The 24,416-nt window shown below is 43.4% G+C and overlaps 2 protein-coding genes across 6 annotated transcripts in view; both read left to right on the top strand.

The window, feature by feature from the left end:
* The first annotated feature begins 316 nt into the window (after nt 1-316).
* Nucleotides 317-23,185, top strand: ndufv3 (NADH:ubiquinone oxidoreductase subunit V3). Its single transcript, XM_077580069.1, has 8 exons — nt 317-346; nt 762-862; nt 918-1,135; nt 1,574-1,652; nt 3,624-3,781; nt 8,025-8,118; nt 14,676-14,818; nt 22,970-23,185. Exons 1-8 carry the CDS (start codon nt 317-319, stop codon nt 23,137-23,139), a joined length of 993 nt encoding a protein of 330 aa, XP_077436195.1. The 3' UTR covers nt 23,140-23,185.
* A 127-nt stretch (nt 23,186-23,312) lies between these two features.
* pknox1.1 (pbx/knotted 1 homeobox 1.1) overlaps nt 23,313-24,416 on the top strand; it is a 63,207-nt gene continuing 62,103 nt past the window's right edge. For all 5 annotated transcript variants that reach the window (XM_077580889.1, XM_077580887.1, XM_077580892.1 and 2 more), the window contains exon 1: nt 23,313-24,151. The gene's annotated coding sequence lies outside the window, so the exon portion shown is untranslated. The remainder of the gene's footprint in view (nt 24,152-24,416) is intronic.

The raw sequence follows: 24,416 nt of genomic DNA on the forward strand, positions 1-24,416 counted from the left end.
TAAAGGTATCCCGTGACCTTATGTGCATAGTTTGAGAACTATCTTATGCTTACTACATTGTATTAAATGTCTAGTGTAAACTTCTTAAAACCGGCTAACCTTGGAAGCATTCTGCTAAGATAAAAGTTGTACAAAGTGCTTTGACTCCTTGGCTCAGAAAAATGACAACTGTAGCTTGTTAAAAATGATTTAACTGTCCTTCTAAGCAATGAGTATCTTGTCGACAAAACTTGCTTATCGGACCAAAGAAAAGAGTCAGTGCGCCACCAAACGCAGGTGAAACCGTAAAAATGTCTTATCCACAAAATTTACGATCATGCAGCTGCACGTGCTCTTGCTAAGCACTGTCAGTTCACACGAAGAGTAACTCGGCCAAAGGTTATGATTTGTTTTCCGTGGAACCATAGTGCCCCCAATGGTCACAAAATGATATAGCACAAAGTTAACTGCAAGCCTGTGGCGCACTCTAGTGGCCAAAGAAATCTATATGAATAATTAAGTTAATTAAGAAAGAGTGTACTATATTTCCAAATACCAATAAGTTTAGTTGCATTATAATGTCACACCTCTTATCGAAGAAAGGGGATGGATTTGTGTTCTGATAAAAAAAAAAAACAGTGCATCCCTTTGTTTTACGGACGTCTTCTCCCTTCTGGCCAGAATATGTGTCTTATTTGTCAATAAATCATTGTGCCTACAGTTCGAATCCCGGCTCGGACTCCGAGTTGTTAAACTTAGCCATTCTGTAAATGTGATACAAGCGGAGCCTCTCCCTCCTGCACCCGGGATACAAACGATGCGATTACTCCTTAGGAGGACAGTGGATCCTCGTTATCTTACTGAGCGTCAGCCTGAAGGGAGGGCAATGATGGCCTCCCCTAGGTCCGTTAGTCCCAGGACGGCTGTCTACCTCTCAGCGGGCTGACGTTCAACAAAGACAAACGAAGAGGGCTTTCGGTGCATGACTACTCCGCCGCCAAAAGTATGGAAACTAATGCCAAAGGACAGAAAAATGTCTTGTCGTCGCCCTCCAAATCGCCAGTGCTTTTGAAGAAGCAGAAAGGAGCGGCAGACATTGAAGATGGTGCCATCTTGCAGAAACTTGACGTGCTGACAACAATGATAGAAAACCTTGGTAAGTACTTGAGTTTCACTCGGCTGAAATTAATGACCGTAAAGAGAAGAATAAAGAATTGAATGCTGAAGTGCAACCACTCAAGGCAATAAACGCTGACATGGAGACGAATGTTTCAGAGATGAAAAAGAAGGTGGCTGAGGCTGAAAGATATAAGAGAAGATGGAATCTACGACTGAATGGATTGAAGGAGAATAAAGATGAAGACACTTGGGTGCCGTCATAGACATCGTTTGCAATATAAAACCACACTGGAAGGAAAATATGCATTTCATCATGGACTCTGTGCATCGCATTGGATCTGTCAACACCTTCGGTCCCAGACAAATCATAATGCAGTTCATTGGAAGACGACACAGAGATGAGGTCTCGAGGAGCACTAAGAACCACGCTGTCTGCGAGGAACTCAACATTCGCTTTGTTGAAAATCTCACCTAGGTAGATCGGGAGGCACGAAAAGCCGCGTGGCCCTAAGTGGAGTTGGCAAGAGAGGCAGGACAAAAGGCAGTGTTCAGAGGTTCACACGCTTTCATCAATGGACAGAGAGTCATGCCGTTGTTACATTTGAGAAGGTTTGAAGAAACCACACAAGGAAGTAAGTTTGGAGTTTAAATGTATGTGTATGTATGTAATGTATGTAAATGTATAAATGTTTTACTACAAATATAAGTGGTTAAGGTATCGGATAATATTCTGATATTTGACATTTTTCTACAGGTTAATTGTTTTATTATTGTTATTTAAGGGCTGCGTCAGCTCCCTGGTCCTCTTCACGTTGTACACAAATGATTGTGTGACATCACACCCAGAGAACTTTATCATTAAGTTCTCTGATGACACAGCTATCGTCAGCTTGCTGCAAGCCGGCGGTAGCCCACTGGACTATTTCTCAGAAATAGAGAAATTTGTCCAGTGGTGTGACCGGAATCATCTTGCGCTCAATGTGGGGAAGACAGAGGAGGTGATATTTGATCCAAAAACTGTTGGTGACCACGGGCCAGTCGTCATTAAAAACAACCACATCAGCCAGGTGGGTTCATACAGTTATCTGGGGGTCCACATCGACAACACACTCAGCTGGAGGGTACATGTTGGAATTCTCTGCTCCAAACTCCAACAGCGTCTCTATTTCCTACGCAGACTTAGGGTCTATGGAGTGGAGCAGAGGATCATGCTGTTGTTCTACCGGGCTGCATTGGAAAGTATCATCAGATACGGCATTGCGGCCTGGTACGGCAACCTGACTGTGCAGTCAAGGTCACAGATTGCCGGTCTGGTGCGGACTGCCATGAAGATCATGGGGGTCAGGAATTATCCTTCCCTTCAGATGCTTTATGAGCGGTCCGTCACCAGACTGGCACAGAAAATTATTACTTACCCGACTCACATTCTGCATCATGAGTCCCAGCTACTGCCTTCCGGCAGGAGATTCAGGGCCCCCAGAACCAGGCTGAATCGCTACAAGAACTCATTCCTGCCGACATCCATCAAACTGCTTAACAACCGACATTAACCCAGTGCAATAAGATATATGGTGCAATGTTGTGTGTGTGTAATATATGCAACCGTGCTGTACATACTCATGTGTATATATATATAGGAGTGTGTGTGTGTATATGGGTGTGTGCAGTCCTCATGTATGTACTTCTCTACACATGTACACTTCTGTGAAGGCTTCTGGGACGTCTTCTACTTATATCTGCACTTTTTATTTATTTAATTTTAATTTTATCTCTTTCTATTCTGTTGTTTTCTCTCTACTGTAAACTGCAGCTGGACGGAGTCCAGGAAAAAGTTCCCCACGGGGAAAATAAAAGTATATCGTATCGTATCGTACTGTATCGTATTTTTTATGTTTGAGTTAAAAACAATGTTTCATTATTATCTGTCAATGCAAGTGGTTTAAGAGACATAAAAAAAATAAAAAGTTTTTTTCTGTTTTGTAAAGGAAGAAAGGCAAACATTATTTTCTTACAAGAGACTCATTCAACAAAAGTAGACATCACATTTTATCCCACCCCATTGGGTAGACCAGAATGTCTACCCAATGGGGTGGGATAAAATTTACTGTAGCCATCAAGGACAGCAGGGATCCCTATCTTACTGAGTAACTTCTCAGGTGAAAATTGATACAAACGAATTGTTGAAAAAATGGTTTTGTTTTATTTTAATTAGCTTGAAGTTAGCAGGTTTGGTGGCCCACTGTTAAGCACATCTGCCTCACAGTTCAGCGATCTCGGGTTCAAATAATAAAGCCTCCAGCCTTCATGTGTGGAGCTTCCATGTTCTCCCCGTCCCTAGTACATACATTCATTGAACACTAACTACTGTTCCCTTGGCAGTTATTGTTGATTTGTATAGAAAATTGATTGTTGATTGTTGCCAAGTTTGCATGTCTGACTCTTACTGCAAATAAAGAGTTTAAAAAAAAGACCATGATCGCCATTTTGACTTGTGACTTATTTCTTTGTAGTCTCCGCCACTGTAGGTGGCGGTATACATCATGTAGACGTGATTCGTCAGTATTTAAATATAAAAAGAAGAAGAAGAAGGTTGTCAAAGGAGAAAAACACGAAAGCAACGACGTGAAGGACGCAGAAAATGTCTATCTCCATACTACTTTTAAGGCAACTAAGGTCATCAAAGGTAATGTCCGCTTTACTTTCAAAACTACTGTACATTGTGTAATAATAAGCGAAGTGCGCATTACGTTTGCGCATGTGTGAAAATCATGTCAAAAAACAACTGCTACCAAACATAGCAGTCATTTGAATGGCGGAGATTATAGTGTTGAACGTGTTTGCGTAATTGCATACCTTAAAGCTTGCAAGCATTGTTTAAACGGCTTTCAGCCTTAAGTGACAAAACGACAGGTGCACTTGGTGCCATTTTTAACTATCCTAATGGAGTTTATAGGCAAAAAAAAAAAAAAACACCATTGCAAAGCTCGAGAAGACGGAAGTGTCCGCTAGTAAACCTCAGTTTCACTCTTCCCATTTTCCAGACAGAAAAGGAAGATCCAAACGTACGTAAAAGAGGCTAAAATAGATAATTTTTTAAACACATTTATTTTTATAAATATCCTGAAACAGAGGAAATAGACGGAAGCATCACAAAGCTGGCTAGCGAACGTACGTATAACGAAACTAATGGAGTGACGGTCATTTAGAGGGATAGTTCGGGTTTTTGGACATGAATCTGTATGCATACTCACCTACAGTAATGTGCAATCAGCACTTAGCCCCGACAGCTTCTGTGACCCGAGACCTGGTCCGGTTTTGGTCGAGAGGAAAGTAGTCAGGCTAGTTGGCTCGGGTCACGGAAATAAAGCGTAACATTTTCTTCAAAAAACAATTTGTGTTCAAAAGAGTGATAAATTTGCATCACAAAACTGCAAACTAGAAAAAAACCTCAGACTCCATCACCGTCTGGCACAATTTTTTTGTTTGTATCGTATCGTGTTCCACCATAATTATAACTGAAAACTCACGTTAACATGTCTGACTACAAGACTGATGATGAAGACAATGTCTCACTGAGCCAAGGGGTATCTTTATGAATCCGAATATACTGATGCTGAAGTTCAGATGGAGTGAGTGTGTGAGAGAGAAGTAGTGCAACTTGATGATGGAGCATCAGCTGGAGCCCTGAGAAAGCGGGTGACTGTCACTGAAAAATGGGGTGCACTTGTTTGAAGTGTTCGGAAAGCGGTGAAAAGTGTACGGAGATTCAGTGACGTTTTTATTGGTACAGCCCGGGAAATCACGGGTCCGCACCATTTTTACATATAGAATAATATAATATAGTGTGACGTCTCACAAGAATGCTGCCAGCAGACGTGGTTGATAATCTCACCTTTTTATTTGATTTTACACAACCGGCTACCAGGGCCGTAGCCAGAAATTTTTCATTGAGGTGGCCAGGGTGAGACTATGACTCATATAGGGGTGGCCATAAGTTTATACCTGAAATGTCTAAATAAGTGGTTCTTGACCCCGCAGCCATACTTTTCTCATGCCGACCCTGGGCAGCGAGCACGGACTAGTGGGCTGCATATAATAATTTCAGAGCATATGTTATGAATTCAATGCATTGGAGCTGTTACAATTGTCAATGAGTTGCTCAGTTACAATAGAGCTTTCTGCCAGTTGGTGTCAATAAGGCAAATGTCAGTTACTGACTTGTACACAATAAGTAGAAAAGGAAAGCGAACAGGGAAATTTATGACTAAGTATTAAAAATAACCACCATGTTGATTTTACACACATTTATTTGTTTAAAATACTGAACATTAAACTTAAATAAATAAATAACAAAAACAAGTAAAGTATTCCTTTTCATGGACTAACACAGCACTAACATAGGCTGCCAGTCAGGCAACATGACAACTGTAACCAAAAACACACCCGCAGATGCGACACAATTGTTTGTTGATTTGAAAAAATATATATATATTGAAGGTTTATAATAATAAACTTAGCTTTGTGTGAATGCCACATGTGTAAGCTCTGAAATGTTTTTGTAATTATGTTCTAACGGCTCCAGGAGCTGAGGTATTAATTATTTAGTAGGCATTGACAATATTGTTGAATATCCAGGATCCTCGAGGTTGGCCGTGGCCACCCAGTACCTCCAGCATTGCCGGTTACTGTTGGCCGCAGCCAACGCACAATAAACTTTACTCACAAGCAAAATTAGCACACGTTACCAACAATGTGTGGATGAGTCCCTTTTAGTGTTGTCACAATACCAAAATTTTGACTTTGATACTATACATGCATAAAATACCTCGATGCCAGTACTGAAGCGGTACCTCGACAAAACTCTTAAACATCAGCAAAAGCAGCATAATGAAAACTGGCAAAAGAACTTCAAATTATTTTTTATTTATTATTAATTCAAAATATTGGAATGTATATAGTGTTGTTCCGATACCATTTTTTGGCCCCCGATACCGATTCCGATACCCAGCTTTGCAATACCTACGTTTTTTTTTTCCTCGACATGAAAAGGCTGTCCTGCCATTGGTTCAAAGTATTCAAAGGCCAATAGGATATCTTAGCTCGGCATGCAGTGAACATGTCACACATCAGTGAATGTCATGCATGAGCAAGACACAAGATGCTGCATCCAAAGTCCTATATTAGCGTCAGAATGAATGGTATCAGCATGTTTCTTGTTAGTACTCACCAATGCCGATAGCACTGTTTTAATGCAGTATCGGGGCCTCTGCCGATACCAGTATGGGTATCGGAACAATATTAGATGTATACATGTTAATTTATGTACATACTGTATATATTTATGTTTATACTGTATGTGCTTTCACATTGCATGCCATATTCTCAAAGTACTGTATTTGACTGCATTTTATGTCATCCGTTTTAAATATTGGCAGTACAGTGGCACTCCAATGACTCAATGTAACCTTGCTTGAGTGTGCATGCATGTCTCTGCTTTTCTCCATTCGGGAGCGGTCAAATACTAAAAAGTCAAATACGACAAACTTGGAACAAAATACTAAAACTCCACTTATTTTTAAGGGAAGTGTCAAAAATGCGTCACAACCTGGGTCTGTTGCTCTGTCAGTCGTCTGAGCTTTTTCTATGTATAGCTGTGATTTCCTACTGTGTGCCTGTTCATTGAACACACATTGAGTCCACTGCAGGAATTATTGGTGCTTTTTCTTCTGCTTCTCCGCAAAAAATATTTGCTCGTTACAAAACGTTCTTGAAACTGAAAATTAAAAAACGCACGTGTGTTCTTCATGTGTTAATTGAAAACATGCGTAGGCAATCCCAATGCTGTCGTGTGGCTTCCACTCAACTTGCGCGCTCCCGTAGAGCCTTAAATAGTGCGTCATACTTGCCAACGAGTACTACACTTAATAAGCTTAATTAGCGCTTCATGCTTCTCAACGGGGAGTGCACGTCCAGCGAGCACTTCAGTGCGTGAAGCCATCTTCCTGTGCCCTCTTGCACACGTGCTGAAAGAGGCGTGTCGCTTACTTAAGGCGTTTTCCACATATCGGTAGACAGGCGACCATGCGTGAATTTGTACTTGCCTTTAAAACAGAGTTGGCGGACTGTCTCGTATTAATTTTTTTTAAGTACCGCTACAAAAAAAAATTAGACCAAGACGTTTTTGACATCAAAACATCTAGGTACGGTACTGGTACCGGTATACCGTGCAACACTAGTCCCTTTCCACCGCGAGACGTGCGATGCGTTTACTAACACAAGAATACACAACAAAATGTGCAACACGGGAACACGCCTTAGTTACACACTAGATTTACAAAGTTTATACAATCGTAACGTTATATACTAATCGTTGTCGCTCTCCATTAGCTCTCTCGCGTCAGGTAAGCACTTTCAAACAACTTGATTTGGGTGCGTCTGTCAGCTGGATGCAGCGCACCGCTCAGTGATACGAACAGAAAAATAGTGCCAGGTGGTAATGGAGTCTGACTTTTTTCTAGTTTGTGGTTTTGTGATGCAAATGTTTATGTCCGTGACCCCAACCAACTAGCAGGACTACTTTCGCCTCGACCAAAATCGGACCAGATTTCGGGTCACAGGACGCTGTGGGGGGCAAGTGCTGATTGCACACCACTGTAGGTGAGAATGCCATACAAATTTTTGTCAAAAAACCCGAACTTTAAGAACCTGCTTCCAGCCCCAACTTCATCAGTGAAGAAAATTCCTACCCGTCCGTCTCTTGATCGCGTCCCGGTGTTGTGTCCTCGGTCCAACTCCCGGTAAAGTGGTTTCAGTGGTCCAGTCCAGTGAATGTGATTTTAGTTATGTTTGTATTACATAAGACTTTGCCCTAAATTAGAATCATAATGTTTTCTGTTTTTTACCCATTTTTGGGCTTTTTTTTGTAGCGTTACCAGTTGGAGAACCGGGGCATCCTGATGAACTGCGTTTCTGCGTTGTGCACCACTCAGACTGGAGAGCCCATGAAGAGCACAGAAAAGAGTATGTAGGACAATCAAATCTATTTCATGTATGCTTTGTGGTTACATGAGGTTGTGAATATTTTAGCTAGTTTTCACTTTTATTTGTTCTTAACGCGTTTAAATAAATCCTTGTTACTGATTAATTTGCCGATTTATTTAAAAAATGTATATAATGTAGAGATTAGGGATGCACCAAAATGAAAAATTCGGGCCAAAACCGAAAATGAGAAATGCTTGGCCACAAACAGAAAATCGAAACAGAGAGAGAGAGAAAAAAGCAATTTTTATTTTATTTTTTTTACTATCGTTGCATTTATTATAATTAATGAGCATTTTCTGGCGATGCGATTGCACTTTATGGTCAACGTAGTTCGCACGGGTGGGCACGAATGCGTGCAGCGTGGATGCGGGACAGTACGGTGCGGCGCGCTGAAATCCGCACATTCACATATTCACCAATGTTTTAAAAAGAAAAAGAAAAATCTTTGCACCAGCCAATCGGCTTCGGGAACGCACTGCAAAGTCACACACGGCGTTCTGTACAGGTCTGTAGTCACCCGGTGAGAGTGGTGTTGACTTGTTTAAAAATGTTGATTGCAATAGTGCTAACATTAGCTAAAGTATTTTACACGGCCATCAGGATGGAAGGGAAAAAGTGGAAGCGCGAGGGGCTCTAATCAAAGAAAAACAAGAAAGGCGCTGCAGGAGAAAGAGTGCCTCACCTGTAGTGCAGTTCTCGGCAGCGCTATCTTTTTTCGACCTACTCAAATGCTGGACAACAGTTTACCAAGCGACGCCCCTCTCCTTCCCCGGTGTGTGCAATGAAACTGCCGGTACTCACTCAGGGAAACGCCAGCGAGCAGCGAGACAGACACTTGTCCCCGCGTTTGCTGTTCCGCGTTTGCTGTTTTTTTTTTCTTGCGTCACCACAACATCTTCTTTCGGCCATATTATTTCGGATTGAATTTTATTTTTGCCGAATGCCGAAAATGCATATTTTTGCCATTTTCGGCTGGAAAATTTTCAGTGGCTGAATATTCGGTGCATCACTAGTAGAGATAGACTGATGTGCTTTTTTCAGGGCCGATTATCGGTAGTCAGGGAAGCCGATAACCGATATTTGAAGCTGATAATTCATTTGCAGAAAAAAATGAAAAAGTTGGTGTCAAAATTTTTACTAATTAAAAACTCCAGCGCTTGACTGCTTAAATGCCTTTAAGTACATGTTTATTAAATATCTTTTGTGATATACAACGTGTTAAAGGGTTTTTAGATCTTAGAAAATGGACAACTTTGTATTACATACAATTTTGACAGAGAGTGCATTGTGCCCCCAGGCTCAGCATTACGTCTTATAAAGTTTAATAAAACAAATATCTTATTAAAATTTACTACACTAAATAAGTTCCTAAAAAAATAATATAACTTAAATGTTCAGTGTTCACCTTTTACTTATATTTGTTTTATCCTCAACATAGCTACTGGCCAGCTGAGAAATGAATGTCTGATCAACGTGGTTGTCCTCTCTCTTCTGCTTTTTGTGGGTGTTCCGTCATTCTTGTGCCCCATATGCTGCTGCAGGCTTCACCATACTGGTTTTCTGTGGTAGAAAGTAGTGAAAGAGCCATGAGTGACTTTCACTTAGAGTGCTTTGCCATCACCTTCTGCACCAACTAAATGTGACTTACACATACAAGAATGCACATGCACTTGCTCACTGCTTACTTTTATCAATATTTCCTAACCGTTGCCCGCACGCTAATTCCCAAATATCCCCTAATTAGTGAGCTAACGGTTCGCTTGCGGGCTAACCGTTCTTCTTATTCTTTTCCTTTCGGCTTTTCCCTTCAGGGGTTGCCACAGCAAATCAATTGCCTCCATCTAACCTTGTCGTCTGCATCCTCTGCTCTCACACAAACTACCTTCATGTCCTCTTTAACTACGTCCATAAACCTCCTCTTTGGTCTTCCTCTAGACCTTCTGCCTGGCATTTGGAAACTCAGCATCCTTCTGCCAATATACTCACTATCTCTCCTCTGGACATGTCCAAACCATCTCAGTCTGGCCTCTCTGACTTGATCTCCAAAGCCTCTCACATGTGCTGTCCCTCTGATGTACTCATTCCTGATTCGATCCATCCTGGTCCCTCCCAAAGAGAACCTCAGCATCTTCATCTCTGCCACTTCCAGCTCTGTCTCCTGTCTTTTCCTCAGTGGCACTGTCTCCAGACCAAACAATATGGCTGGTCTCACCACAGTTTTTTACCTTTCATTTTAGCTGAAACTCTTCTATCACACATCACATCTGACACTTTTCTCCACCCGTTCCAGCCTGCCTGCACATGCTTCTTCACTTCTTTTCCACACTCTCTATTGCTCTGGTCTGTTGACCCTAAGCACTTAAACTCCTCCACCTTCTTGGTCTCTTCTCCCTGTAACCTCACTCATGGGTCCCTCCCATTGACACACAGATACTCCGTCTTGCTACGACTAACCTTCATTCCCCTCCTTTCCAGGGCAAACCTCCATGCCTCTAGCTTCTCCTCCACCTGTTCCCTGCTCTCACTACAGATCACAATGTCATCTTCAAACATCATAGTCCATAGAGATTCCTGTCTAACCTCATCTGTCATTAGCTTGCGGGTTAACCGTTACTACTCCCAAATAGCCATTAATTCCTGAGCTAGCTGTTACCACACAGGCTAACTGTAGTCCGCACGCTAACTCCCAAATAGCCGTTATTTCGTGAGCTAGCAGTGTATATTTGCTACGGTACTCATTTTCATTCTAAGGATTCACCTTTTCTTTTATATATATTTTATCTTGTGTTATATTTTCACAAATCTTGGGATTTACTGGGCTAACCTGGGACCTCAGTGATTGTATTTCATGCCATGCCATGGGGAAATGTGTGTTAAGACATGTTTGCATCCTTGAATTTTGAGAAAAATTTTTTTTTGAATCCTTTAAATATCTACTTTAAATATAATTTAAAAGGACAGTGACAAAACAATAAAGTGAAATAAGAAGGTTGTGGAGAAAGAGAGAGATTACTCGGTCAGAGTACGGCCGGCCTCTTTATGCCAATGCATGTGACTATCCTCCCGTTGACTATCACTTCCAACCCGGCACCCACTTTTTCCTCCCTCTTCTCCTTATATTCGTTGTCATGCTTATTTTCTTCTCTTGACTTGGGTTTCTTTTGTTGAGGCTCAGAAACTTCGCTCAGAAAGCTCCACATGATCGACCCGACCGTGCCAAAACTAAACCTCGCTGTTGGAATGGGAAAAGCAAAAGTACAGAAGAGGTCTTGCGATACTCGGCACAAAATCATGGTTCAGTGTCATCTTCTTTTGATTCAGTCGACAAATGAGGGTCTTGGTTTTATAGCGCGTGTTACGAGTCTGCGTGCAGTGTATATAATCTCTTCCACTTGTGATAGTTTAGTTAGAAAACCATTTAGAGATTTGAAGACAAACTAAAGAATCGTAAAGGTATGGTCCAACGGATTTCTGTTGCTCTTTGTAAACACATTTAAAACTGACGCTCGAGGAAACCGAAGCCAGTAGCTAACCAGGAATGAGCATGAAACCAGTCCACCAATCAGTAGCGGGTGTTAAAACGGCAGACTTTTCATATGCTAACACGCCCGCGAAACCAGCCTACCAATCAGGAGCAGGGTTCGCACAGTGATATTTGCATATGCCACTGATAGTCGCTTGCCTCCGGGGCTTGACTGGAGGTAAAACGTTGAGTCTCTTTCTAGTAATGTCCCAGACAGGCCAAAACAAATGCATGGGACTATACCCTTAAATCAGGGCTTTTCAATTACTAATTGACTTGGGCCAAATTTTTTAAATCAAGAAATGTAGCCGGGGCAGACACATATGACACATTACTTTTGATCAATCTTCATCCATAAATCCCTCAAAGTCCTCAAGCTGTATCTGAAACGAACAGTTGGGCTAGTTCTCCAGAAAACACGCCAGGTTTCCTCTCGTCATTGTAGTATTATTAACAGAGTCAGTCTCGTTCCCGTGTGGCTCTTCATAAATGATGATAGTGAAAGCAGACACGTTTAGCCCAAGCATGCACGATCCATTCACAAATTGTGGCGTAACTTCCTCTAGCAGTTACATAAAGCGGAAGCAGTGAGCACCTAGATGTCCAACTGTATTTTATATACAGGAAACACAGCCCTGGTTGAAGACTGGCAAGCATGAGGAACCAAAAGACTCACGTCATCTTTCAGTTGTCTTTCAGGTTCTCATGCCTACCAGTCTTCATCCAGGGCCGGATTTCCTATGTATAAAGCAATATGTCGGCAGAAATGCTCCCATAGAGACAGTCAAGCAGAGTGCTGACCGAAGTTGCACAACAAGATTCAGATTCAGAATATCTATCGTCATTGTCACAAAGGAACACCGAAACTTTGTTTGGAGCATCCATACAGCAAAGTTGATAAAGTGCAAAATCCCGCAAAATAAATACCCATAAAATAACCCAGTGTAAACATTCAACACAGTATAGGACATAGTACAACAAACACTAAGCAGCAACTTAACTCATTCACTCCCAACCATTTTCACTAAAACAATCCCCTGTTTTACTGGATTTTGACTTTATTTTGCAAGGCCCACAGAATATTGTGTTCTATTGTTATAAAAACATGAAACATGCTAAAAGAAAGATTAAAGTCTCTTCTTCCATCAGGATAAAATATAAAAAAATATTTATATCTGTTTCTGTTTTGCAGCAATTAGCATTAGAATAGAGCTAAGTTTAATCATTATTCACAAATCAGTTTAGAACTCAAGAGTAATTGAGGGTTTTTTCCAACATAGTCCTGGTTCATTTCCTATGCTCTGCTGCCACCTGCTGGGCGTTGTGTAATACTACCATTTTTTGTAAACTGTTCTTTGCGGTTGAGAGTTCTTTGCTGCATCAAAGCCTTCTGTATGCCCTAACATAAAAAACCATAAAACGTATTAATACGTCTTTGGGACACTCAATTTATTTTAAAATAGAACATATTTATATGTTTTTGGGAGCAAATTAGTTAAGGTCTTGTCATTAATAAAATGCAACATTTACAGATTTTGGAACACTGTGCACAGAAAAGGCGCACCTCACTATTATATATATATATATATATATATATATATATATATATATATATATATATATATATATATATATATATATATATATATATATATATATAAACTATATATATAACTGCATTGAGAGGCGAGGCCCCAAACATTTATTTTAAGCAGGAGGAAAGGGAGAGACAGAATTTAAGGTGTTGTTGTTGGGCCATGGCACATAACTAAATATAAATATATTCTGCTATGTGTGTTAATAACGAGTAGCAACACACAATTAAAAATGTACAAGTGCCCTGTTAACAATAGCCATTACCAACTACCCAAGCATGTTTTTAGAGCGTTTCACACAATGTTAAGTCGTGAAAGATACCACGTAGCAATGTGGTTTGAAAACGTTTCAGATCGCAAATGAAGTGCGGAAAGAATTAAGATCGTGAAAGGAGGTTCTACTGCGTGTCATACCTAAAAACAGTTTTTTTTTTAAACTTTGTTCTATTTTGCTCAGCAGCAAATGATCCAGATGAGAGACCAACCCTTCTAACACACAAGACAGCAGTTTCCTTCCCTATGAGGGTTTCAAACCATGGAGCTTTTCCAACACAGCCTCTGGGTATCACAGCATCGGTGCCCATTACCCTTGCAAAGCGAATAGTGGATACATTGACAGTCACTGCAGGTATTGAAAATGCACCTACTAAGCAGGAAGCCTTATCAGATACAACCCCTCCCTTAAGTACTGCTGCGATTATCACAGAAACACTTTTCCCTGTGGCAGATGACGCTCCAATCACTCCAGCTCCAGCCCATGTAGCCATAACAAAGACACCCTTTCCTGGTGATCAACCAAATGTGAAAACCCCTTCCTCATTGTTCGGTGACTCTTCTGATTCCGACTCTTCTGATTCTGATTCTGATTCTGATGTTGAAGATGACAACCTTGAAACTTCCTCTGTGCAAGAGATTCCAGCATTCCCACAGAATACACAAGTACAATTCCATCACATCACATCTAAAGAGAAGCATGATTCTAATGAACCTAATAAGGAGGTTTTACCAGAACATGAAGCTAATCATGCCTCTATTGCCTTGCCAGCAGAAGCTGCACCTAAAGAAGCCTCTAAGAAAAGCAAAAAGGTGCAAAATTTTAGTGCTGTTGAAGACCTAATAGACTGTGCCCCACAATTCCAGGATGTTTCAGAAGATGTGTCAGATATCAATGATACTGAATTACATGCTGAAGCAGGTTCTTCTTCAGAATTAATTGATTGTGTAACATCTCCAACTGTGTCTGTTGGTGAAAATACTGCAGTTAAAGCAGTGAGTGGGATTTCATCCTCAGGACATGACCCAACAAATGCCCATCTAGAAATCACAGAGCCTGTGTGTCCTGAAGTTTCTGCAAATACTACACTCCTGCTTGTAGAGGATGAATATGCCCTTCAAGGAACTGTGGTGGCCCCTTGCAGAACTCCTGTGTTGCAAGTGAATGGTGCTGTCCCCTCTGGAGCAAAAACTGATGTTGCAACAACGGTCGTCACCTCATCGCTGAGTGCCAATGAGCTACTGCATCCTTTGAGAGGAGAACTACAGACAGAGACTCCACAAGAGGGTAACACAATACAGCTTTCAACCCAATTATTCTGTTAACATTCTTCTATGTGGATCTTTCAGCCCCCAAAGATGACCAATTTAGTATTTATTTATCCCAATGTATTTAGTGTATTGGTAAATACTTTCCAGAAGTTTTGGGGTAGTATAATTTTTATAGTTTTGGCATTTATACACCCCTACAATCATATGATTGAAGTGTGGAAATTCAGCTTTAATTAAAAAAATATTAATATGAAGTTGAATAATTATTTCATACCAACACACATTTACACCTGATATGATACAAAGTACGATATTCAAGGTCCCAGGTTAGCACAGTAAGTCCGAAGACTTGTGAAAATACAAATAGAACAAGAAAACAAGATCAAATTAAATACGACTTAAAGATAAAAGAAACCCTTCCTAATTTATGGTTTGAACACATGTAAAGGTGAAAATATGGGTGTGGATGCAACAGAACTAAAAATGCAGGAAGCTTGAAATGCACAAGATTAACGAGGTCATTTGTGCTTGTGGAAAAAATAATGAAGTGTTAATCGTGCAGGGATGAAGAGGCATGGAGGGTTGATGTCGGGCCTTCAGAGCACTGTTCTGAGTTTAAATGTTTTAACAGCTTCCGGGAAGAAGGTGTTCCTCATCCTGGTGGTCCTGCTCCGTAGCCTTCTGCCTGAAAGGAGACGATAGAAGATTGGTTGTGTGGAGTGGGCGGGATTGGTGTTGTGCCCGCCCCGCTCCGGTGGGCCTCCGGGCACTTCGGGCGGGCCCCGGTATCCGGGGGGCGAGCCCCGCCGGGGTCCCGGTGGGGTGGGTGGGGGTTTGGTGGGCGGGTTGCGCAGACCGCAGTATGGAGCAGTGCTGCGGTCTGCCTTTTAATGCACCACACACACACATTTATGTATATACACTGGGTGGGGTCACACTCACGGTTTAGGGGTAGAGTTCGCCAGTCGGCGAGCTGGCGAACTTAGTAACAGGGTTAGTTTTTCACTTAGATCGTTGGGGTGACGACCGGGGCCTCTCCCCGCTGGGCCTGGGGTTCGGGGATGCCGCCCGTCCTCCTGTGCCCCCATCTCCCCTTCTGCCCCTGGTGTTCCGTCCCTCCGCGTGGTGGGGTGGGCGCGGGTGCCCTCTCCGCTCCGCTGCCCGGCCCACTCTTCGGCCCCCTCTTCGGCGCAGATGCCTGGGTGCGGTGTGTCTCCGGGGTCTGGGGGGCTGTCGGTTGGTGGGGGCGGCTTGGTTGGTGGGGGGGTGGTGGTGGGGGTGCCGGGGTGGGGGGTGGGGGGTGCTGGGGTGGGGAGGGTGTCTGGGGATTTGGGGACCTGGGGGCGGTTGGGGCTGGGTTGGGGTGGGTGGCGGGGGTGGGGGGTCGTGGGGGGAGCGGGGGTTGTGGGCCGGTGGGGTGCCTGGTGGGCCTGCAGTGCCCCGTCCTGCTGCGTTGGGTTGGGGGCGCGGGCCGCGTTGGGTTGGGGGGCGCTCCTGCTCCGGGGTTTGCTCTCCGGCCGGTGGCCCCTGCGGGGCCCGGGGGTCGTCCTTTGGCGCGGTCGCGGCCTGGGGGCCCTGAGGTGTTGCGCTTGCTCTGTCCTGGCGGGGGTCGACGGCTCCCCTCTTTGGTGGAGATTTTCATGCATGCTAGATCCACCACACCAGCATCTATCGAGACTCAGACACAATTTGTTTCTCCCTCAGGTCATTGATTCGGTGGAGGCTGGTGTCTGTGGATCTCACTCTGCTTTGTCTGTCCTTTCTACCTTTCCTCAGTTTCTCCTTTGGGCCCTTGAGGTTTCCCTGATTTGTTGGAGTTTAGATGTCTCTGGGGTCGGTGAAGGTTAGTGGCCCGGTGGGTGGTGTCTGGTCGGTGCTGGGCTTCGCTTTTCTTTCTTTTCTTTGGTCCCCCTTCGGGTCTCCTGGCGGCCCCACGACTCTGACTGGATTTTGAAGTGTTCGGTTTAGGTGAACGGTATGGGAATTCTTTTTTTTTTTCCTTTCTCACGCACGCACGCGCGCACGCACACACACACACACACACACACGCACGCATACACACACGCACAAACACACATACAACAAAAAAAAAAGGAGAACAATGATGATGACATGTCAAATGATCAATACTGAGATCTCCCAGGAAGAAGAAAAAAAAGAAGATTGGTTGTGTGAGGTTGGTTAAGTCCTCGATGATGCAGAGAGCACTGTTTTTGCATCTGCTGGTGAAGACCTCTGTTGTTCCCCATAATCTTATAAGCAGCCATCACGATCTTCTGAATTGCCATCCTACCTGCAGCTGACCTGTAGCTGGAGACCATTTTTACTGCTGCTCCTCTGATGTGCCTCTGTCCCTCCTGAAGCCCACCATCTTCTTGGTCTTCACATTGATACAAAGATGATCTTTTCACCAGCCCCACCAAATGTTCTACTTCCAGTCTGTACTCAGACTCTTTGTTGTTCTTGATGCATCCCACAACTGTTGTTTCATCTGCAATCGTCACTAAATTAAGTTAAAGTACTACTGATTGTCACACTCACCTAAGTGGGGTAAAAAAAAAATCCACATTTGACCCATCCCAACAAAAGATGACAAAAGCAGCGTAACCAGATTGCGTGTCTCCCTCTTGTATGAAATTCTAGGCTGACCATCTGGCTGCAGTCTTCACTCAGAAATTCAAAAGATCCTTGGAGCTGTGTGAAGCCCCATGCTGCTTCAAACGCTCCACCATTATCCCAGTCCTCAAGAAAACTGCAATATCAGGACTGAACAACTAAAGGCCTTGTGCCCAGCCATCTGTAGTTATGAAGTGCTTTGAGAACCTCATGCTGGACCCCTTAGTTTCACAGAACCGTTGTTTGAACTTCTGCAGTTTGCCTACCGGGCAAAAACGTCTGTGGATGATTGAGTCAACATAGGGCTGTACTTTGACCTGGAACTTCTCAATGGTGCAGGGATGGACTTGAGCTCTGCATTAACACCATAATCCCTGAACCCTTCTCCTCCAAGGTAATCCACTTTAGTGTCTCTCTCTGCCTCTGCCCCTGAATTTACAGCTTCTTGAGGGGCAGAACACAGTAGGTGAGGCTAGGGGGAACCACATCGTCTACACGCACAATCAGCACTGCCTGAACAACTACACCTCAATGGACCCAGCTCTCAAACTCCTGGCGCTTGAAGCTGAAAACGCAGTCAGCGGCCTCATTAACAATAGTGAGAGTCTGCATATCGACAAGAAATATTCTGGTGCAGCCAACACAACCTGGAGCTGAACATGCCTGTAGAGATGATCAAAAACTTGACATGAAACATCCTTTGCCACGCTGTCCTGTGTTAACCATGAATACCTTCAAGTCTTGCGCATTACAGTCACTCAATACCTGAAATAGTAGTCCAACTTGCTTGTGGAAATTCTCATTCATCCAGGTCATTACTTTCTTGTTACTAGACTAGTCTGTTTGTCTTGGATGTTTCGCCTCTCATCCGAGAAGGCTTCATCAGTTCATGCAACAAGCCTAACCAGCCTGAGTTGGTTAGGAAAAATGGCAACTATTTATGCTCCAAGTTGGAGGCATGTCTCACATCTGGAAATTGTATAACTATTTTGGCAAACGACCATCGTAAAATGCCTGTCACAGAGGCTTCTGTTGGTCAATAAGTCATTGGGAGAAAACTCATTAATATTCCATTCAGTTGTTTAAAAAAAAAAGGTAGCTCCCCCTTCTGTCACGGGGGGACTGTTTTTGTTGTTTGAGGCAAAACATTTCTTCGGAATGTTGAAAGGACAACATTGTATGTGGTGGATAGGTGGAAACCACCAACTCTGTTGAGAGGTAGTCTTGCCGCCACCATGTAGATGGCTTCTCTCACTCCTCTTTTAAACCTTGTAGACTGACATCAACTCCAACCTCAAAAGCACCCAGCAGAGGGTGTACTTCCTGTAGCTGCTAAGCTTTTATCACTATCCTTCGAGAATAGAGGTCTCAGATATATCTCCCTTTCTCCTAATCAGGTCCCTTCATGTTAGACAGGTATCACTCCCATTTCAAATCATAGCTTACAACTCTGTTCAATAATCGGTATGGCAGACCCTCTAGTGCAGCCAATTTGGCCAGGTGTATGTGCTAAAGGTTGATAGAGGCGGGGTGATGAAGCTTTCTAATCTGAAATAATAAAGTTTACTTACGCCCCAATATCAACGCCACCTAAACCCACTCCGCAACATTTGATGGAAGGTTCTTTAGTAAGGACGGGTCACCTAGCAAACACAGCCTCTCAGAGAAGGGCACAACTGCCTGCTGGTGTTTTGACGGTAACTTGCCGCCTGATATGACCTTTATTGTCATTTCCCACACTGCAATGTTCCTTAATTTCTCTACAATGGTCCTGTCTGCATGGAACGTTTCTCCCAGGGTATTCCCTCCGAAATGCCCTCCGTGTTACAACCACTGAAAATGAATGCACAGTGTCCATTTTGGTATCACAAAAATTCCGATGGTCTTGTTAACTAATTCACTCCCAGCCATTTTCACTGAAGCAACCCCCTTCGCTGCCGGCTGTTTTACTGGATTTTGACAGATTTTTGCAAAGCCCACAGAATATTGTGTTATACTGCTATAAAAACATGGAACCTAAAACACACACACACACACACACGTTTGTTTTACTATCTTTGTGGGACCATCTCATTGACATAATGCATTTCCTAGCCACTTCCCCTAACCCCAACCATCAAAAATGATTGCCTATCCCTATTCCTTAACTTCAACCATAACCCAATTCAAACCTAAAGTCTTGGCCCTCAAAAATAGGTCTAAACTTGACAGGGCCCACCCGTCCATGTGGGGCCATTTTGCGGGCCGGTGGCAGCCGCAGCACATGCGCCGCCGGAAACGGGAACTGGTGGCGGCCGCAGGACGTGCGCCGCCGGAACAGGAACTGGAACACTAATGGGTACTGAGTAAAACTCTAAATAAACAAAACCAACAAAGTTCTGAAAAGACCAAAAATCAGAGTAACAATAAAACACAAGAATGGTGGCAGCAATAATGATCCAACCCAGACAGACGGGAGACAGGAGACTAAACACACACACTAACGACACAACAAGACACACCTGGAGCAAGACACAAGTGGCTGAGGGCACTGATTGGTTGACACGAGGAAGGGCAGGATTACGCTCAACAAGACCAAGGGAGACACACAACCAAAAACAGAACCCAAACATGACATACTGGTGGCTAACTGTAGGTAACTGCAGCTCCGCAACAAGCGCACGGTACCATACATACTTGGCACATGCATGTTAAAAACAAATGGTAGCATGCATGCTAAAATCAAACGGTAGCGTGTATGTTAAAATACGCTAGCAAGCATTCTACCATGTGTTTTAAAATGGCAACTGGAGTAATACAGTGAGTTCAGTTGTACTTTATAATTCAACAATTTAACTTGCGGTACTCACGTTATTCGTTGCCGTGCACTTTAACAGGCGTTTACAATCCATTTGCATACCGTGGCGTAACTCGTCCGTCCAGCGCAGCCTCCCAGTTTGTTTTGGTGGATCGCTCCAATGTTTCTTGCAACTTAGAACGCAAAGTTTCAATGGCCAGCGGTTGGATCCTCCCGGAATGATAACAAGCCCAGACGTTTTCTTGCTTCCTCACCTTCCAAACCATGGATTCATTGATGCTGAATTATCTTGCAGCTGCTCTATCCTCATGTACAACCGCGTAAGTGATAGGCTGCAGTTTAAATTATGCCTTGTAAGCATGTCTCGACTATAAGATGATGCCATTTACGGAGTTCGAGTCGTCTCCGTGGCTATCGCCCGGTCGCTACACATCAGATCGCCAAATGGGGGGGTCCAAACGGGGTAAACAAAATGAACTACAGGAGGTCACACTGCAGTCTGGCGTTTCATTTGATCTATTTTTATTCACTTTCTTGCTCTATCTCCACATTCGTCTGTTAAGTTTGTTTGTTTCCCCCAGTGTCGGCACTTCCTGGTTTCGGCAGCGCAGCCTGTCCCGCCCTAACCAACGCCTGATTGATCTGACCTAAAAAAAAGGTCGCTTGCAAACGAATCAGCGGGAGCAGTACAAGATGGAATCTTGTAGTATTTGTGAACAAATACCGCGGGAATTCAACTTGCTGGCAAGGTTACCAGCCCCTCCCAACCCAAGAAAACAACTGGGTCCTCACTTATCTACACTCCCGTACTGCCCCTGCAGACTAAACTACACTTTTCTCCAAAAGCTCCGCCGCATGCCTTTGTAAACGCAACCATGCTCGCCAGAGGTGCCAAATCCAAGTCCAGAAAGTAAAAACCCTGCCACAGTTTGGCTTTAGCTTCAGGTGCCTAGCTAGCTAGCTACCTAGCTAGCTCCCATGGTGCTCGTTTACATGCTAGGAAGCTAGCTTGCTAGCTAGCATCAGGGGCTAAAGCCAAACTGTGGCAAGGGTTCAGGTTCTAGCTAGCACCCTAGCTAGATCCCATGGTGCTCGTTTACATCCTAGGGAGCTAGCTAGCTAGCATCAGGGGCTAAAGACAAAATGTGGCGAGGTTTTTACTTTCTGGACCTGGATTTGCCACCTCTGATGCTCGCATGATATTGATAAAAAGTCAGTGTTTATCAGTCAACATTATTTCCAAGTAAATTCATATCTCACTTTGATAAAAAGGACATAATGAGATACATGTGCAAGATGGGCAGGTGCCTCACAACTGCTCGGAGTACTTTTACAGCTATAGGGATGACAGATGGAGAAGTTGAACTACAACAATGGTTAGTCATTGCTGGCAGACTCTACCAGGTTGTGTCTGAGCAAGGGCTTGGCTGGCTGGCGGGCGGTGACTAGTGCAGGCGGGCAGCAGTAGGCCAGGCTGGGGACACCCACACTTGTGCATGCTCTCCCACAGCCCGTGTTGCAGTGGCTGCTGCCGGAGCTGGCATTGAGACCTCGCTCGGCGGGCGTGAGAAACGCGGCGCTGGCAGTCAGGCCAGTCTGGCTCGCGACAGCCTTGCTTGGAGGGTGTGAGAAACGTGGCGTTTGCCGGCCCACTGCAGGGTCGCGAGGCATCCCTATCCTGCCTCCGTCGTCACGTCGACTCCGAAACCCTGGCGTTTCATGGGTGGTGCGCGCAGAAGCTGGCTTTCGGTGGTCATGAACGGGGTGCAGCAGCCACACAGGGATAGCTTTGGCGGTCATGGCTCAGGAGGAAGAGCCGTTCGTTCTGTAACTGGATGGTTGGCTGTTCAATCCCCGCTCCCCCCCCCCGAGTCATGTGTCGTCGTGTCCTTGTGCAAGACACTTCACACACATTGCCTTCAGTGCGACGCACACTGGTGTCTGAAAGATGCAAATGTTTGGTGGTGGTCGGAAGGGCCGTAGGCACACTGACAGCCACGCTTCCGTCAGCCTGCCCCAGGGCAGCTGTGACTATTTAAGTAGCTTACCGCCATCACAGTGTAAATTTGTAAGCGCACTAATAATGTATCCATTGTGAGTGAAGTGTCTAAAAAAGCGCTATATAAATCTGATCTGTTATTATAGTAGTTGTTGTTGCTATTATTATTATTATTATTATTATTACTACTACTAGTGAACAAGGCGTCTAACTTCCCGGTTAAAAAATTAGCCACCAAAATAACTCAAAAAGTTCATAAGAAATTGCATAGCCATTGTGCTAAAGGTAAAATATAATCATACACATGACAATAGTTAACTATGGAAGGGCTTAAAGTATTGTGATATGCACCCTTTAAATTGAATCAGTAGGAAAAACCACATGCATACACAAACGGCAAGTAAATAATTCTGCTTGATGACATCACATCAGGTTTGGCTGCAGCGATCCTCCTGCTAGGAAGGCTTTCTGTCAATGAAATACTTGGTTAATATGTATTGTTTCGAGGTACCGTTCATTGTGTAATACAACATATTAAAATTGTGTCCCATACATTTCATGGAACACTGTAAATTGTTCATAGGTATAATTGTGAGTGTGTATGGTTGTTCTTCTGTGTGTGTCCATGAGGTCAGTTCCAAAATCCCATCTATGCCCTGGCAGTTGTTTTAAGTGTGTATTAGCGCAAACAAACAGGAAAAGATACATTTTGCAAACATTCTAATTCATTGTAGACACTTTGCTTTCCTCCACAGAAGCGGCAACCATGGTACCTGCTGAGCCTGAGGGGACTTTTGACAACAGCACATACCGAAATTACGAACACCATAGCTACAACCCCTATACTTTTGCAGACATGGATGTAGAGATGGCAAAGTATCGTCTCCCTCAGCCTACCTCTGGAAGACCCTCGCCTCAACACTAAGAGAGCCATCTGGAGCTATATATATATATATATATATATATATATATATATATATATATATATATATATATATATAAATAAAATGTCTGATTAAAACTTGTCTTGAATATCAATTTACATGCATTTAACAAAATGTGTTTCTGTTTACAGTTCTTCCATCTGCTGTTATTTTGAGACAAAACAGAGGCCCAATGTAGAACTTGACTAAAAAAATGTCACAACTAGATTGCATTTATAGCTTTTAGGGTTAAATTATTCTAAATGGAGCTGCACTGATTTTTGTTGTTGTTGTCTTTGCTACAAACAAGGATTGCTGTTCTTTTTTTTTTTTTTTAAACATTCAGGGATTATTATCCTGTATTAAACTTTGGGATAGTGGAATGGTTAGACATCAAGCAACCAGTAACAAGTGCTATAATTTGGTCCATTCCATGGCATACAGTCTGCAAATGGACCAAAAAAGAAAAAAATGAGACAGTTATTCCAGGGTCCTTCAGGTGCCTTTCACACACGCCATACAATTGTTTGATGAAAGGGCATTGGTTTAAATAAGTATATCTGATCTATCTTTCTAGTGATTGATAGAACTGTCCATCCCACTGTGACATGGCATTAAGTATTGTTAGCCACTTTTTATGCTTCATTTTGATGTGTGGCTGAAATAATCCGGAAAGTGGCTCAATTATGTTGAACACCAAGCAACTAAATCTGCGTATTTTCAGTTTAGATTAATGTTGTTTAGTAAATTTGTGAATTGACATCGACGGGAATATTTAAAACAATGTCTAAATGTACAGTACCAGAAAAACGATGATAAACTAGGAGACAGCCATTTGCCAGAATAAACCAACAGTGCCGAGGCAGTCAGTGCTGCACAACGTCATTGACCGCCCACCTTATAAATATTAATGTAACAAACGTCCCTGCGTGCCCATACGCGATGACGCACCGCGACAACTGCGGTTCCCGATTGCTGCAGCCGCTTGTCAGTGTGACGAAGATTGGCACTCAGGTAAGCTGTCACTCAAAATCCCTCTTTTTCGTCCCTATCAATCAAACAATCTGCGCTCTACGCTTAAATGGCCCGGGGCGAGAAACGCGGATTCTGCTGGGGAAGCAGACTCTTGATGAGGGAGAACAGCATTGTGGAAAAATAAATTCTAGATACGAGGGAAGGAGGGTGAAAATAATATGTCGCCGTTTAGACGAGGGTTGTGGAAAATCACACGGCTAACGCTCAAAACGAGGCCCGACAGCTGTAATGCTAGCGCGAAGGG

Source organism: Vanacampus margaritifer, chromosome 11 (assembly GCF_051991255.1).
Source record: "Vanacampus margaritifer isolate UIUO_Vmar chromosome 11, RoL_Vmar_1.0, whole genome shotgun sequence".
Classification (NCBI taxonomy): Eukaryota; Metazoa; Chordata; class Actinopteri; order Syngnathiformes; family Syngnathidae; genus Vanacampus; species Vanacampus margaritifer.